At 40.9% G+C, this 14,963-nt stretch overlaps 2 protein-coding genes across 2 annotated transcripts; one reads left to right on the forward strand and one right to left on the reverse strand.

Moving 5' to 3' along the window:
* Window positions 1–425: 425 nt before the first annotated feature.
* srfbp1 (serum response factor binding protein 1) lies at window positions 426–4,307 on the reverse strand. Its single transcript, XM_047604472.1, has 3 exons — window positions 4,177–4,307; window positions 3,316–3,771; window positions 426–3,204 (listed from the first exon to the last, which is right to left on the reverse strand). Exons 2-3 carry the CDS (start codon window positions 3,769–3,771, stop codon window positions 1,930–1,932), a joined length of 1,731 nt encoding a protein of 576 aa, XP_047460428.1. The 5' UTR covers window positions 4,177–4,307; the 3' UTR covers window positions 426–1,929.
* An 8-nt stretch (window positions 4,308–4,315) lies between these two features.
* On the forward strand, window positions 4,316–14,270 carry maco1a (macoilin 1a). The gene is made up of 11 exons (XM_047604471.1): window positions 4,316–4,552; window positions 5,433–5,574; window positions 5,682–5,808; window positions 5,947–6,070; window positions 7,048–7,226; window positions 8,281–8,812; window positions 8,963–9,121; window positions 10,196–10,378; window positions 10,463–10,583; window positions 10,702–10,876; window positions 12,130–14,270. The coding sequence occupies exons 1-11, from the start codon at window positions 4,473–4,475 to the stop codon at window positions 12,330–12,332; spliced, it is 2,025 nt and encodes a 674-aa protein (XP_047460427.1). The 5' UTR covers window positions 4,316–4,472; the 3' UTR covers window positions 12,333–14,270.
* Window positions 14,271–14,963: the final 693 nt, after the last annotated feature.

Here is a 14,963-nt window from a genome sequence, read left to right on the forward strand (position 1 = left end):
CTTCTTTCAGTAACTATCTGTTCTGACTATTCTTGGACTAATTTTTGCATGAGCGAGCTTTTCTGCGGCCGTTGTGTTCTTGTGAAAGAATTCCAATATCATCTTCACTTTGTCAACAATGGACTTCATAAAGTTCAGAACATCTCTTACAATCGGGTTAACTGTATGTGCAAGACATGGCTGGTGGGTCCATTTCAGGGTCTTAATTGGTTATGTTTTGCATTGTCACTGTCAACACAGCAAACCAATTTTGTTTGCATGTCTCCTATCTCAGAATTGCTCATTTATATGACAACGGTCCCTATGCAGACCCTTTTTGACACATACTCATTTCAGCTTCAATGTTTACATCATTTCCAATGTGATCCGTTATGTGACCGATCACAACGTGTCAAATGCTTGTTCATTAACAGATGTCTGAAGTGTAAAGCTCCATGCAGATCTGTTTAATTGAAACAAACACAGTCCTTGAGTATCAAACTATAACTAGGGTAGGGTAGGGTAAAAAGACAAAGCAAGAAAAGAAATATCAGCACATACACCTATCAACTATGAATAAATCTGCAGTAGTTTACAAAATTCAGGAATCTTTTTATACATCTACATAATAGAAAAACCTGATCTCTTTTTACAGTTTGTACTTAACATTTATATGTGCAACATCCATAATAAATATGTATCCGTGATAAAAGCAGTGACAAATTGTATCCTCCACTGCATATACAGTGAACAATTAAGAGTATAACCTAATGTACTGCTAACCAAAAACTAGCAGTTCCTGTGTTAACAATCAAAACCAAAACCAAAAAATATACCTTTACTTGTGTGAATAGTTGTTGACCCACGTGAGATCTGAGTGTTTGCATCCCAGAGATTAGTTTCATGTACATTTACCTCATTGATTCAGACTTTGGCTTTGTTTAATAGAAATATCTCACACTGTACCAATATATTTGCAGAAAACAAGGGAAAGCTGCTTCAATAAACAGTAAATGATGTTACTTGCTGTACTTTGATCATTTCTTTGCAACGCAATTATATAACAAGTTTTTTAAAGAACGATAGGACGACAAAGAACAGCATAACCTGTGCTAGTGAAAGCTAATACATTGTAATTTAACAGTCCTACACTAAAACTTATAGCTTCATGACTGTTTTTATGTTCAGTTTATGTTAAAACAGTATCAGAAGGGTAGTTATTCAACTGTATGATTATTTTGGAGATCGAACTGTTTTTGAATTAAACACGACAGCCCACTGCCAACTGTTATTAAGCCCACTGGCTAAAATGAGGTTGTCGGTAAATAAAATACAATTCAATAGTGCCACAAACCACAGGATCCACAATGTTGAATCAACAGTTCCTTGTTATTTGAAACTAATGCCAAATACCAGAACCAGTCCTCATACAAGGGATTAATAAAGACACTCCTCTAAATCTCTAATCTGAACTTCGTATTACTGAAGCACATAAAAGCACAATAAAACACAATAATGGAGGATCATAAACGAGAGAAGGTCACCGGGTTTAAGGTTTTGCAGTGGATTTCAATTTGTATCACAAAGGTTTCAGAGAGTGTACAGCGTAACTGAGCCATAATAATGGAATCATAAGGATTAGTAAGATAGTAAGTTCACTATGTCAGGGAAAGATCTGGGTAAACTTTAAAACAAAATCTAACAATAATACTTTTGTGAATGATCACAAATACATCTGTAACTAAAGCAAGTCCTTGCAAATGATTTGTTTCTGGAAACTGGAAAACATAGAAAACGTATATGCCAGAGTGACTCATTCCACATTTGAAACTCAGAATATTTAAACAATTTTTTTTTTACTAGGGAATAAAAAGAATCATCCAAACATGGCACCTAAGACACTCAGTGATAGGCATCATATACATTCAGCTGAAACAGTCCAATATGATTTCAGTCATCATCAAACTTAATCTTCTTCCCCTGGAAGGCCTGGATTTGTCCCTGCTGCTCTTTCCTTTTCTTGCTGGCCTCCCAGGATGGATGTAGCGCCTGCTGTGGTGCTGGATGAGAGAAGGCACCTCCACCCCTGTGACTGTTCTGCCTTAGAGCATCACCTCTGCCTCGCCCTCGCCCTCGTCCTCGTCCTCTCCCAAAGCCCTTCTCCTCAGACTCAGAGAGTCTGCCTTCAGGGCAGGGCTTGCTGTATTTGGACCCTGCATTTCTGTCCACTCCTTTATTCTGTTTTGGATTGGATTGTTTACTAAAATCTCTACTTAGACCACTGCCACCTTTCGGTTTTCCCTGGCCTCTAAATTTATCCCCACCTCTTCCTCTACCGCCCCTACCTGCCTTAGTTGCAGCCAGGGAAGAACAGAACACCGACTGCAGCGTGGTTGCTTTAGACTTCAGCCTGGACTCAAGCTCGTCAAGTTCACTCTGGAGCTTGTCTGACGTTTTTACACTGTCTGTTGAGTCCTTTTCCACTTCTTGTCTCTCTTCCCCGTCTGTGTCTTTCTGCTTCTTCTTTTTCTTCTTGAATTTGCTCACTTTTCCCACAAAGAAGTCGTCATCGTCGTCGCTCTCCTCTGACTGGGAGGATTGCTTATGGAAACGTTCCTCTGTGCTGTCATCAAAATACTGTTTCTCTTCATCGTCTGACAGCTCTAGGTCGCTCTCATCTTCATCTGATCTTTTCTGGTGTACAGCAGGAGTAAGGGGAAGATTGGGTTTCTTTTTTACAGGTTTACTTGGAGGTTTATTATTCACATTGTGCTTGACATTACTACTTTTTACTGTTATTTCTTGTATTTGAACTTCGGAAGGACCAGCTGAACAAGTTTCTTTCTCTACTTCCTTTTCAATGTTAACAACAGTTGAATCTTCAGTGTTTTCAAGAGGAACAGCTCCTTTCTCCCCATCTAGGATATCCTTTACCTCCACTGCATTGTCTTTCTCTTTTTCCTCACTCTTTCTTTCTACTCTTTTGTCCGGTGACCGTAGAGCTGCTTTACCGGCTTGATTTTGCTCTTTATCTGTCTGTACTTGCTTTCCACCCTTCATCCGCTCTTCTTTGAAGGCTTCCACAGCAGCCTTGATGCTCTCAATCTTCTTGTTGAACTGGGGGTGGGTGGCGATGCGTGCGGTGGCCCTGTCAGAAATAGTGGACTTGGGATTTTTGCACACCTGTTCAAAGTTGAGATTCTTCTGCAAGGCTGTCTTTGTCACCTGTCAGTGGAAATAAGTCACATAATCAGTAGAGGGTTCGATATTAAAATCCTCTGTTTGACCTATTTGAGTTTTCTCTGTGCTTTGCAGAAGAAAGCAAAATACACCTACCATATCTGGTACGAGTATCTTCATGGCATGGATCTCTTCCAGAAGTCTCGCAGCTCTCCTCTGATTCTTCTCTATTTCTGCCTCCTTCCCTTTTTTCTTCTTCAGGGCAGCAATTTGACGTGTCAGTTTCCTGATGGTTAAAGCCCTCACTCTCTTTACCTCTTTCCTCATCCTCACCACCTCGTTGTTGAGGTTCAGGACACCGTCTGGTGTTTTCTTCTTAACTTTAACGGGAAATGGCTTCTTTTTCTTTTTGGCCTGCGACCGCGTTTCTTCCACTACTTCATCGCCTTTTTTCTTCTCACTTCCCTCTTCATCTCCATCCTTCTCAGTTCCATCTTTATCCATGTCATCTCCCTCTTCATCATCTCCTTTCACTTCTGTCTTTTCCTCCTCCTTCTCTTCTTCCTTAGCAGATGGCACCATTGTTTCCGTTTTGTCCTTGGTACACAACATCTTTTGAAAAATAAAGCCACATTGAATTGGAAGGGTTGCAACGACAAACATAAATTGTCTGATCCATTTTATCATTCTTAAGAAAACAAAATGCCAAGGTTTTACTGTTTCTCATCACACGGAATTCCTGTGAACTAAAATCGTTTTTAGACACCACATACTACGTCATTGTAATTATACATAATTCTATATTGTTATGCCTCTACTAAATAGCCCTGAGATATAACGCATTTCTGCCTGAACTGAGCAAGATTGTCAAAACAAACGTGGTTGAGGAAGCATGGACTTTACCACGCACAGTGAAGTGTACGTAGATCTATTTTACGACCCCGCAGTACCAACATAACACACTTTTGCGACAAAAACAAAATAAGATCTCTGCAACACGCCAAATATCTCACTTACCGTTCCAAAATGAATATTAAAAACCTAAAATCGGGAGAAATTTCTGGAGTCGCAGGAGGCGGCCATGTTTCTTACGCCTTCGGTGGCGGCGTGACGTCAGACGTCAGCCTGACAACGCAGCGTGTCGTGAAAAGGGGAGGTCCTTCAGCGGACTGTTTTTATTTATTTCTTTGTTTCATGTGCATAAAACAACAACAATGGTGGATAATTGAAGAAGCGAGATTATTGGGATGAGTGAATGACATTTCCAGTCACCGTTACCCGACCGATATCTCAAGTGAATCAACAGGGGGAGGATGAAGCGGCGCAATGCGGACTGCAGCAAACTCCGACGGCCGTTAAAACGGAACCGAATCACCGAGGGTATATATAGCAGGTACAAAAAAGGGGTTGGAGGGACGTTATTGTATAACAATGGCGCCTCTCTGGATATGTCAAGACCGAGGTGCCAGCCTTTGCTACATTCATATTTCTGCACGCTTCGTTTTTGAGCTGTATTAGGAGTCGAATGAGCGTACCCGCATATTGTCACAATTATAGGCCTAGGTTAACGTTCCTAGTGTGGCAGCTCATACCAGGATTTGTCCCTATGCTAGATAGATAAATTCAAATTCACTTCACGAATTTAAATAAATGGTGTCAATGGCACTTCGCGGATATCATTTATAAATAACGTTTTGTGGGTATGTTTTCTGCTCAATAAAATACGCTCAACTTGTGTTAATTCACGTTGGGGTTGGAAATGACAGCGGCAATGACAGAGAGGCGCTCGTTTTCAATCCGGGAAGACGCCGTCGGTGCGGCTCTCACCTGTGCTTTGTCTGGCAGAGGGCTGAACCTGAACACGCCAGTGAAGCTATTACCTTCGCGAATAAATAAAGCCGAGCGTCGGAGTCGTTGCAGTTTCACAGTAGCGTGCCCTTATATTTACAATGAGTGATTTCAAGTCAGGAGAATGAAACCAGCTGTGCTTTAAGTAGAGAACGTGTCTAGACATGACCCTGTATGTATACATGCTCTCTCAACCTCTCTCCCTAACCTGATTTAATGCCTTAGGCAGTGATGTTTATTTTACCCACTTTAATAACAGAAATCTGACTTCAAATCTAGAGGTAACACTAGAAGTCACACTGGAAATGTTTTAAAAACAAATAAGACTGTTGTATAAACCTGATGTCCATCTTAATCCTCCATAATCCATGTCTTATAGCTCACTATCTTCCTTTCTCGTTTCTCTGTTCCTCTGGTGTCCATAGTACGTTCCTGTACCTGAAGTTTCTGGTAGTCTGGGTGTTAGTTCTGCTGGCTGACTTTGTGCTGGAGTTCAGGTTCGAGTACCTGTGGCCCTTCTGGCTTTTCATCCGAAGCGTCTACGACTCCTTCAGATATCAGGGGCTGGTACGGGCTCATTTGTTAGATCGGACCCACTCCCGTTCCCCTGAATGTGCTCTGGAGCGCCAAAGGTCACACACTCAAATTCTGCATCTCTTCTCTCCCACACCCAGGCATTCTCTGTCTTCTTCGTGTGTGTGGCGTTTACGTCAGACATTATATGCCTCCTCTTCATCCCCGTCCAGTGGCTGTTTTTTGCTGCCAGCACCTACGTATGGGTCCAGTATGTTTGGCACACAGGTTAGTTTTCTGTGGGTTCTCGCTCAAACAGCTGCTTTCACCCTAGAGTCTTGGTGCTCAAAAAAAAAATCATGTCTTTCAATTCTCTTCCCATCCAAGATCATGTTCTCTTCCCTTTTTCTTATTTCTTTCAAACAGAGAGAGGAGTGTGTCTACCCACTGTATCGCTGTGGATCCTGTTTGTGTACATCGAAGCTGCCATACGCTTCAAAGATCTGAAGAACTTTCATGTAGACTTGTGTCGGCCCTTCGCTGCTCACTGGTAAATATCATTTATTGTTACAAAGAGAACGTTGTGGGTTTGACCCATAGTCTGTAGAAAAAATGGACGACGCGTCTTCACTTCCTGCCATTGTTCGGCATCTTAAGTTTGGAACCAGAGTCTGTGCAGTTAGTACAGTCCGAGAGTTGAGCCGTGTTATTGATGACCTGCCCACACTTCTTTTAGACTCACTGGAATTTCTGTTTAATACTGCACTCTGCTCTAACTCCACCAGTTATAAAGAAAAGCTGTATTTATTATTTTTTTAGAAATTTCCTACCCTCACAGTCCTACTGCACTGCTTCACAGGGTTGTTGTCAATGGCAACAGTCAATCATAATAATGTCAGAATAATATTTTTATGGTGTGAAATAACTAACCTAAACAAAACTACTCAGATAATATGGGCATTTGAACATACCTCACCATAATACATTAACTTCACCTAAAATGTCAGAAATCATCTTTGATAAAAAAAAATGTTTTAGCGGTTTAGTTTGACCCAAGTCCCATCCACTAACATGGAAGGAGTGGAGCTTATAACCTATACTACAGCCAGACACCAGATAGTACGTTGTGCACACGTGGATCCCATTCTGTCATCAGGAGTTTGCAGGACTGACGGAAAAATGTTTTCTATCTCAGTGTTTGTAAAGAAAATGCCCTTTTCTGTTGTACTTTTGGCAGATTTGCTATTCTACGCAGGCACGGCCACTTTGTAGAGGCCAAAAAATTTGCATTTTGATAGATTTCTTGGGGGTATGTGAACACAATTTTCTTATCAGATCATTTTTATCTATTGTCTGCATAAACAGTTAAATTGGAATCTCTAATCAGAATGATGTCAGTCTTGAAGACATTTTCTCCTTGCAAACATATCCAATGATAAAAAGTGAAAAAAGGTTATTTACTGTTACTACCTAAAAATGTGAAGTACATTGAAGGTTTACTCTCGGTGTTTCCCCTCCTCCTCACAGTATCGGCTATCCGGTCGTGACTCTAGGCTTTGGCTTCAAGAGCTATGTTAGCTACAAGATGCGACTGAGGAAACAGAAGGAAGTGCAAAAGGAGAATGAATTCTACATGCAGCTTCTACAGCAGGCTTTACCGCCAGAGCAACAGATGCTGCAGAGACAAGAACGGGAGGCAGAAGAAGGTGAGGCACACAAATCACTATTACTATGGCAGGTTGAAGCAAAGCCAGTAACAACAGTAGAAACAAACCATAATAACCAACTCAGTGTGGCAGCACATTAGTTAAATGTGTATTTATATAAACTTTGAATTTAATGGTGCGACTTTCATACCTGTAGTTTAATTTTCATTCAGGTGATGACAAATTACACACTGTGACCTTTTAGCACTCATGTTTACAAAGGTGCCAAGAGATTAGACAGTCTTAGCATATCTTATCTGCCTAACCTGTTGTCACAAGCAGCTCACGATGAAATAAGTGATAATGCGTATTGATAGTGCCAGCTGACAGGAGGCTGCCACTAAAGACTGGTTTCATTATGGATTCATTTACGGGTCATTTTCTCAAACAAAAGATGCAAAATAGTTATTCAAACAAAGATAGTTTCATGAAAGTTGTTGTAATTGATTGACATCTGAACATTAAATGTCATATGTTGAATGTGCAGCCACATTTCACTTAATTACACCGTAAACCTGGCATACAGGCTTATTCCACACCTGTTTGACCTCCTCTTTCATTTTTTTTATACCTTAACTGACCAGAAAAATGATCACCGCACTCATGTGGCAACTTGCACATGGCGTCCAGCTACTTATACTCACACTCAGATCATTAATCTTATGAATTTATGCTAATGTTGTGTGTCTGAGCTGTCACAGAATTCTGTGGTTGCTTTGCTTTACTTTTAAACCACAAGCCAACCTAGATTCATACCTGGACCTCATACTTCTGCAAGACTTGGCCCAGATTTTTAGTCTGGCAACAGCTTTGATACCTTCTGAAACAACTTGAATTGGATACAGCCTAACTAGCAGGACAATGTTCCTGTAGCTCCTCGGTGCCATGCAGCTGTCTACTAGCTGTCCAGCAATGTGTCTGTTTTGTTGTCAATCAATAAAATATTCTCAGTCCTTGTTTATGGCCAAATATGTTTCCAGTTTGCTTCCAGTTTGCTTTGGAATTTATGTAAATATGTCTTTTTCTAATGCCATGTATGCTTGCTTTCATCCAGCTGCTTTAGCTAAAGGGATCTCAGAGGTAGAACCCACAGTAGTTTCCCAAAACGGAGCGCCTCCTGGAAAGAAAAGCACGTCAGTACCGTTACCAGAGCTGGAGTACCGGGAAAAAGGGAAGGACAGTACTGCAAAGGAGGGCAAAAAGCAAAACACAATCGGAATCAATAACAACAGTATTATACATGCACTGGACTCCAAAATACAGGAGACAGAGTATATTGAGAACTACGTTGGGGCAAAGAGACTGAATAACGACCTGGCAGGAGAAAACATGCATTCTGATACCAACACACACACTACTTCTAAAGAGGAAATGGGGGGGGCGGGGAAGAACTACAAAAATGCCAGTGGAGGTGGGGGCAGCAACTCATCTCCACGGAATCACAGTTCTGCAAACGGCAGCGTGCCCGCCGGGTCTTCAACCAATAAGAATGAGAAGAAGCAGAAGGGCGCAGGAAAGGGGCAGAAAGACCCGGTGGAGAACTGCATCCCCAACAACCAGCTGGGAAAACCAGAGGCTCTAGTGCGGTAAGCGTCACACCGTCATGATGCTGCAACATCATTCTTATTTACTGAATACATCCAGAATCAGTAGTCTAGCCTTATTTCAGAACAATCACCGGCAGGATGAATGCTTCACCTTCTCCATGAGAATAACTTGCCTATGTTGTCTAAAAGGCTGGAGCAGGATGTGAAGCGTCTGAAGGCAGATCTTCAGGCCAACAGGCAGTTGGAGTCGGAGCTGCGGAGTCAGCTTTCCTCTCTGAGCAGCCAGGACCGCAGCCTTCGCTCAGAGCTGGGCCAGCTGCGCCAAGACAACGAGCTGCTGCAGAACAAGTGGGTCCTCGTATACTTGTACACTACACCGTAGTGAAAACACTCACCACAAACATGCTTCACATCTCTTCACAGTCTTTTCCATTTTTTTATGACCAAAGAAAAGTTATTATAAAATGTGATTTGCAATGGCTCTGGTCTGCATGAGTGCTTTACATGAAACCGATTCAAAAAAAGAAGGTCGTTGTCATGGGTCAGAACGGCACATCTCAGGAAAATTTCACTTTCCATAGACTTTAAAATGTACAAAAAATAGTACAAAAATGTGTAGAATGTGTGTGATGTATAGCTTCATTTGATTCATCTCCAGTCATGTTCCTCCTGTCTCAGCACTCACCACTCAAGCTGGTGAAATAACCCCATTCATTGTCCAGAAGTTTTCTATATTTATTTTTCATTATGACTCTGGAAAGCAGATGAGCCACACAGGCTCACTGCTACTGTCCTGCTCTTGCAATGTGTCCTGTGGCTGTGGAGCATCTGTGCTGCTGACATTGTGCTACAGGTGTTAATATTAAATTCATAAAAAGTAAAGATGATTTGTCTCTGCGCTTCTGCAAGCTAAGTTTACACCGTGAGGTAATGCAAGTGACTCATTCCACACACTGATACATGAGTGGCACAACTGCTGACACACCTTATTGTCAATATATATATATCCTATCCATGTCAAAGACAAAGGAACCATCTGAGCTCTGCATTTTTTGATTTCATGTTTACGCAACCAACTACACAGGAACTCTTCAGCAAAGCATTATTAATTTAAACTACTTTGTTGAATCTGTTGTCACAAATGTACAATTACATTATTTCCTCCAAGAGGGTGTGTGGTGGTGCAAGTCTACTGTCTCTGATCTAGAGGCCAATTTACAAATGCCTACAAATCTAATAGTACAACTTGACAGAGTTTTTTTTTTTTATTCGAAAATCCGAGGCCTGTAATGTATTTGTCAATTATGTTTTGTTTCTACAAAAATAACCAACATGACAGTTAAACAAATGAGCGTTCAAAATGAATAAATCAAGCGCTCCTTCTCCTACCGAGTGTTGATTGTATTCTTCTCTGCCCTTAAGGCTCCACAGTGCTGTCCAGGCCAAGCAGAAGGACAAGCAGACCATTTCCCAGTTGGAGAAGAGGCTAAAGGCTGAGCAGGAGGCCCGCGCTCTTGTTGAGAAACAGCTGGCTGAGGAAAGGAAGAGGAAGAAGATAGAGGAGGCCACTGCTGCGAGAGCTGTAGCTTTAGCTGCTGCTACTAGGTGCCAGTCTTTACTCTCCTTGTTTGTGGATTCTTGGCCATTTTACCTTTTTCTTCTCCTAAAAATCACCGTTCTCTCCAACAGAGTGGAGTCTACTGATTCTCTTCGTGGTCGCATCAGAGAGCTGGAGACCGAGTGTAAGAAACTCAGCATGGACATGAAACTCAAGGAGGAGCAGATTAGGGATCTGGAAGGCAAATGTCAGGTGAGACTGCTTTGCTACTCCAACTACAACAAATGGGATCATTGGACTAAAATATAGGCAGAAAGTCAATTGTCTGGTAGTTTTTCTAATATTCTCACTACTTCTGTGTCACATGAAGGAGCTGCGTAAGTATAAAGAGAACGAGAAGGACACAGAGGTGTTGATGTCAGCGCTGTCAGCCATGCAGGAGAAGACCCAGCACCTGGAGAACAGCCTCAGCGCTGAGACCAGAATCAAACTGGACCTCTTCTCTGCTCTGGGGGATGCCAAGAGGCAGCTAGAGATTGCACAAGGTAGAAGAAGCAGAGATGCAGCAAATTGTTCATGTTGCTCTTAGTCACTCTCAGGACATGAAAAACGTTTTCTAATCATTGCCTTGATGAAAGTGGTTGCTTGTTTACAAGAGAAACTGTATCTTAACTCGAAGATGAAATCCTAAATAAGTAATAAAATGACCAGGGAGCTAAAGAAGACAGATTAGAGAAGACTAAAATATTCTGATCATAACTGACTGTCTCGAGGTCAAACTAATTGATGTAGCATTCCTCTGTGTGTGCGCATGATGAGGTGATAAAAGATTAAAGAAGGAGTAAAGTAATATAACCTTTTTAATCTAATACCTGGGCAGAACAGTTGGTCATTTGTAACCTAATGGATAAACAAGCTTATGTAAGGTTCTGCAAGCAGAATCAAAAAATACACCAGAGCCCCTTCCACAGCACCACAGACACATCTACCCATTAGCTCACACAGGCACACATCAGTGTCTCGCTCAAAGATACTTCTATTGACACTTCTATAGACACTTCTGTATGTGGCACATTCCGAGGATTGAACCGCTAATCCTCCAGTTCATGGACAACCCGCTCTACCTACCTACTGAGCCACAGCTGTTTGGCATCTGTGCTGCAGTCCCATGGGATTATTTGATCACTGCTCTTTTCTTTTTCCCACCACATTTGCATGATGTCAGCTTGGATCACATGCTGTTTGTTTGGCTTTGTTAGCATCAGTCAATATGAAATCCATCATAAAAACCTCAGGGAATTTCCACCAGTTAATGTTTTAAGCATCAACATTAAGACAGAGCACCAGTTTATTATAATACGTTGGTGAACTTTAATATCTCCGCAAAATGAAGAATGTATATATCGGCCCAAATATTGAGTCGATATATATTTTTTTTAAAACTTTTTTTTTACTGGTATCAGCCGATACGCGGGTGTGCTCGCGATACATATGTTTATATTTTATTTTCCCAGAATAATCCATACAGTAAGAATAATTATTTTCCTCTGAATAATGAGGAAAAATAACTTCCCGACGGTTTATCGAATGAGAAGTTTCTCCATCTTGCCTAACTTTACACATGGTGTCGGGTAAATGAACTTTTCTCTTTACAGTTCACCACAGGAAGGTCAAAACTCAGATCATGCTTTAGAAAACGATAACTAGAGCCATCGGGATTCAGTCTGCACAGATTCTCTGAAGCAATATTACTGTAATCACGTGTGTTGCTAATGCTGTGTCAACGTATCTCATCCAGGCCAGATCCATCAGAGGGAGCAGGAGATCGCAGAGCTGAAGCAGAAGATAGCAGAGGTGATGGCTGTGATGCCCAGCCTGTCCTATTCGTCAGACGGCAGCAACCTCAGCCCGGTCACGCCACACTACTCCTCGAAGTTCATGGACAATAGTCCCTCCTCTCTGGACCCCAACGCCTCAGTCTACCAGCCCCTCAAAAAGTGACTCTGACAGCCACACGTCTGTCAGATGGAAATTCTCCTCTTGCTTTCTTTCTTTTGCTCTCAGTTTCAGTTCAGGTTACTTTTGAGTTTACCAGCCCCTGAACGTTTTTGCACTCTAATAACACGTACACAAACACAACCCCTTCATACATATGTGTATTTGTTTTTTTGGTTCTATTATGAGAACTGTTATTTTGACAGGTTTTACAGGATTTTTGAGTGGAGATTTGGGATTGAGCCATGAGACGGCGTGCTCTTTATGAAGCGGGGGACAGGAATACACAAATTGGTTGGCCAGATGTCTACAGAAGAGCCATCACGCATCACTTTATGTCAGTCTTCTTTTGGTGTACAATGTGAACCCCCCTCACAGCCATATTTATTTTCTTCAGGAAACTGACACCCAGGATTAATTTAGAAACAAGATTGACTTGTCTTGATGGTTTATGGATTAGACTGAAGGCGTTTTTTTTTTTTTTCCCCGTTCAGACTTGAATTTGAAGCTCACCTGCAAAGTGAAGCCCTGTGAGAGATACATGAATGTAATACTGTTCATGTTTTGATATCAGCGTTTACTAAATCAGTGATTGTTTTGTAAGGTTCCAGTTCAGTTTCAGCAATGTACTTTTCTTTAGAAATAATGGTAATAAACAGTTTGCTGTGTTCCTCAGATACTCCAATACAATTTAGTTTCTTCATGCTGGATTAGTGGATTCTCCAGGATCACCAGTTAATGGATCAAGTAGGTGTAGTTTTGTCCTTAAGAATACTACTGCTAGATTTGACCTGGCACTGCCAAAATGTCACATCAACATTCACTTGTTTGCTGCAGACACCTTTCCTCTCCCCTCTGGACCAAATTAGAACCCGTTAGGCCATATTATTATTAACAGGATTTAATGATGTCGAGGTAACTGGTCGTTACCATTATTTGCAGATTTTACAGTGCCTTGCAGTTTTCTCTTTCTAAGATGAATACTTTTCAATCCTGGGATTTCAAAGCTTCAAAGCCGCTGTCCTCTGTTTAGCTCTGCTGCGCCTGGTTTTCATTTGTACGAGGTAAAGATTTCTCAAACGCTCAAGTCAGTATTCACAGGCTGAAACAATTAAGTGTCACATCGGACGCAGCTAATTGATGACAATATTGCAGACTCAAAGGGAAAACATTAGACTGGACATGGTACAAGTCATTTCAGAGTGACACAGTCTTGGTATGCCAAAACACAAACCAAACTGATTGTCCACTATTATGCCCTCTAGCTGGCATTTCGTTGTTTACAACAATGTACATTAACTTACTGAGGAATGTTTTCTTTATTTCATTTCAGTTCTTAAGTGCCAAGTGTTGATGTTCAGTTTCCATCCATACTTTGATCGATGTAGCTAGCTAGCATAATGTTTGCAGAAGAGTGCTGTTACTTTTTTGTCATTAGAACATAATTGGATGATGTCGTGTTTACAAGGTTCTGGGCTGATCGCGATGAAGCAGCAGACAGTCAGTTGGACTGATTGTGTTACATTTATTTATTTGTTGCAAACTTTTATTGAGTGGCACTTCTTTGATATTTCCCATCATATTAGGTTGGTTTCCTATATTTTCTACCAGGAAAGATTCTGTGAATGTGTTGTGTTGGGAAAAGAAAAAAAAAGTTACCCCTGAACCATTTGACCATGTTGTGCTGTCACGTCGCATACCTGGAGAAATGTATTGTTTGTGGATTGCTCTGCGTTGTGAATTCAGTTCTCAAGTTGCTTTTATAAGTTTATGTAGAAGGAAGAGAAGGTATAAAAAAAAAGTGCTTTGTTTTATCTTTTCATTGTTCCACCATGTTTATTTTCTTTATTCAAAGTGACTGTGTCACACTTTTCACTTTGGTCATCACTATTAAAGAAAGTCTTGCTGGTGGCAATGCAAGCTGTTGAGTGTGTGTACACGTGATCTGTGTGTCTGAAGTTTTCCTTTTTGTGACACTAGCCAGAGGCAAATGTTACATAAATCTCACCACAAGATGGTGACAAAATCTGGGGTGCCCCCCCCCCCAAAAAAAAACAAAAACAAAAAAACAATCCAATCCATACATAACAAAGTTGTGTTGTGAATTTGACCTCAGAGACCTTTAAGCCAGCTTGATGCTTTTGTTCACATTCTCCATCTAAAACCTTGCGTCTGCTAGATAAAATCGGAATGCATATACATGGGCCATGGTTTGATGTTGCCTTCGAGTGCTGCCTGAAAAACTTTTTTTTCTGAGTAAGAAATACAAAGACAAAGTACATTCAGTTGCTTGAGAGCAACCAAAACAAAACAAAAATCATCAGGTTTTTGAGTTTTCTGCTGAAGTACTCATGAATGTTGGGAAGTAATTCCATCTCTATATTAATTTACGGATAGAAAATGCAAAACTCAGCTTATTTACAAAATATTCAGAAGAAAAGAAATGCATCAAATGCATATAAAATTGAAAAGAAACAAAAGAGAAAACTAAAAATGCTTATACTAATACTACGGAACTTAAAATACTAGTAATATCATAATTTGTGCAATTTTGAATTCCACCAGCTTTGGCCACCAACCAGCACAAAAAACATTTCATCTGAGCAATCATCAAAAGAGCTCAAATTTAATTTCAGA

This window comes from Mugil cephalus, chromosome 14, assembly GCF_022458985.1.
Source record: "Mugil cephalus isolate CIBA_MC_2020 chromosome 14, CIBA_Mcephalus_1.1, whole genome shotgun sequence".
NCBI lineage: Eukaryota > Metazoa > Chordata > Actinopteri > Mugiliformes > Mugilidae > Mugil > Mugil cephalus.

Coding starts and splice junctions, on each gene's coding strand:
- maco1a (XM_047604471.1), top strand. CDS start 4,473: ATGAAGCGGCGCAATGCGGACTGCAGCAAACTCCGACGGCCGTTAAAA. Junction 4,553..5,432: donor ACCGAGGGTATATATAGCAG/GTACAAAAAAGG, acceptor TGGTGTCCATAG/TACGTTCCTGTACCTGAAGT. Junction 9,122..10,195: donor AACGAGCTGCTGCAGAACAA/GTGGGTCCTCGT, acceptor TCTGCCCTTAAG/GCTCCACAGTGCTGTCCAGG.
- srfbp1 (XM_047604472.1), bottom strand. CDS start 3,771: ATGTTGTGTACCAAGGACAAAACGGAAACAATGGTGCCATCTGCTAAG. Junction 3,205..3,315: donor AGATACTCGTACCAGATATG/GTAGGTGTATTT, acceptor TTCCACTGACAG/GTGACAAAGACAGCCTTGCA.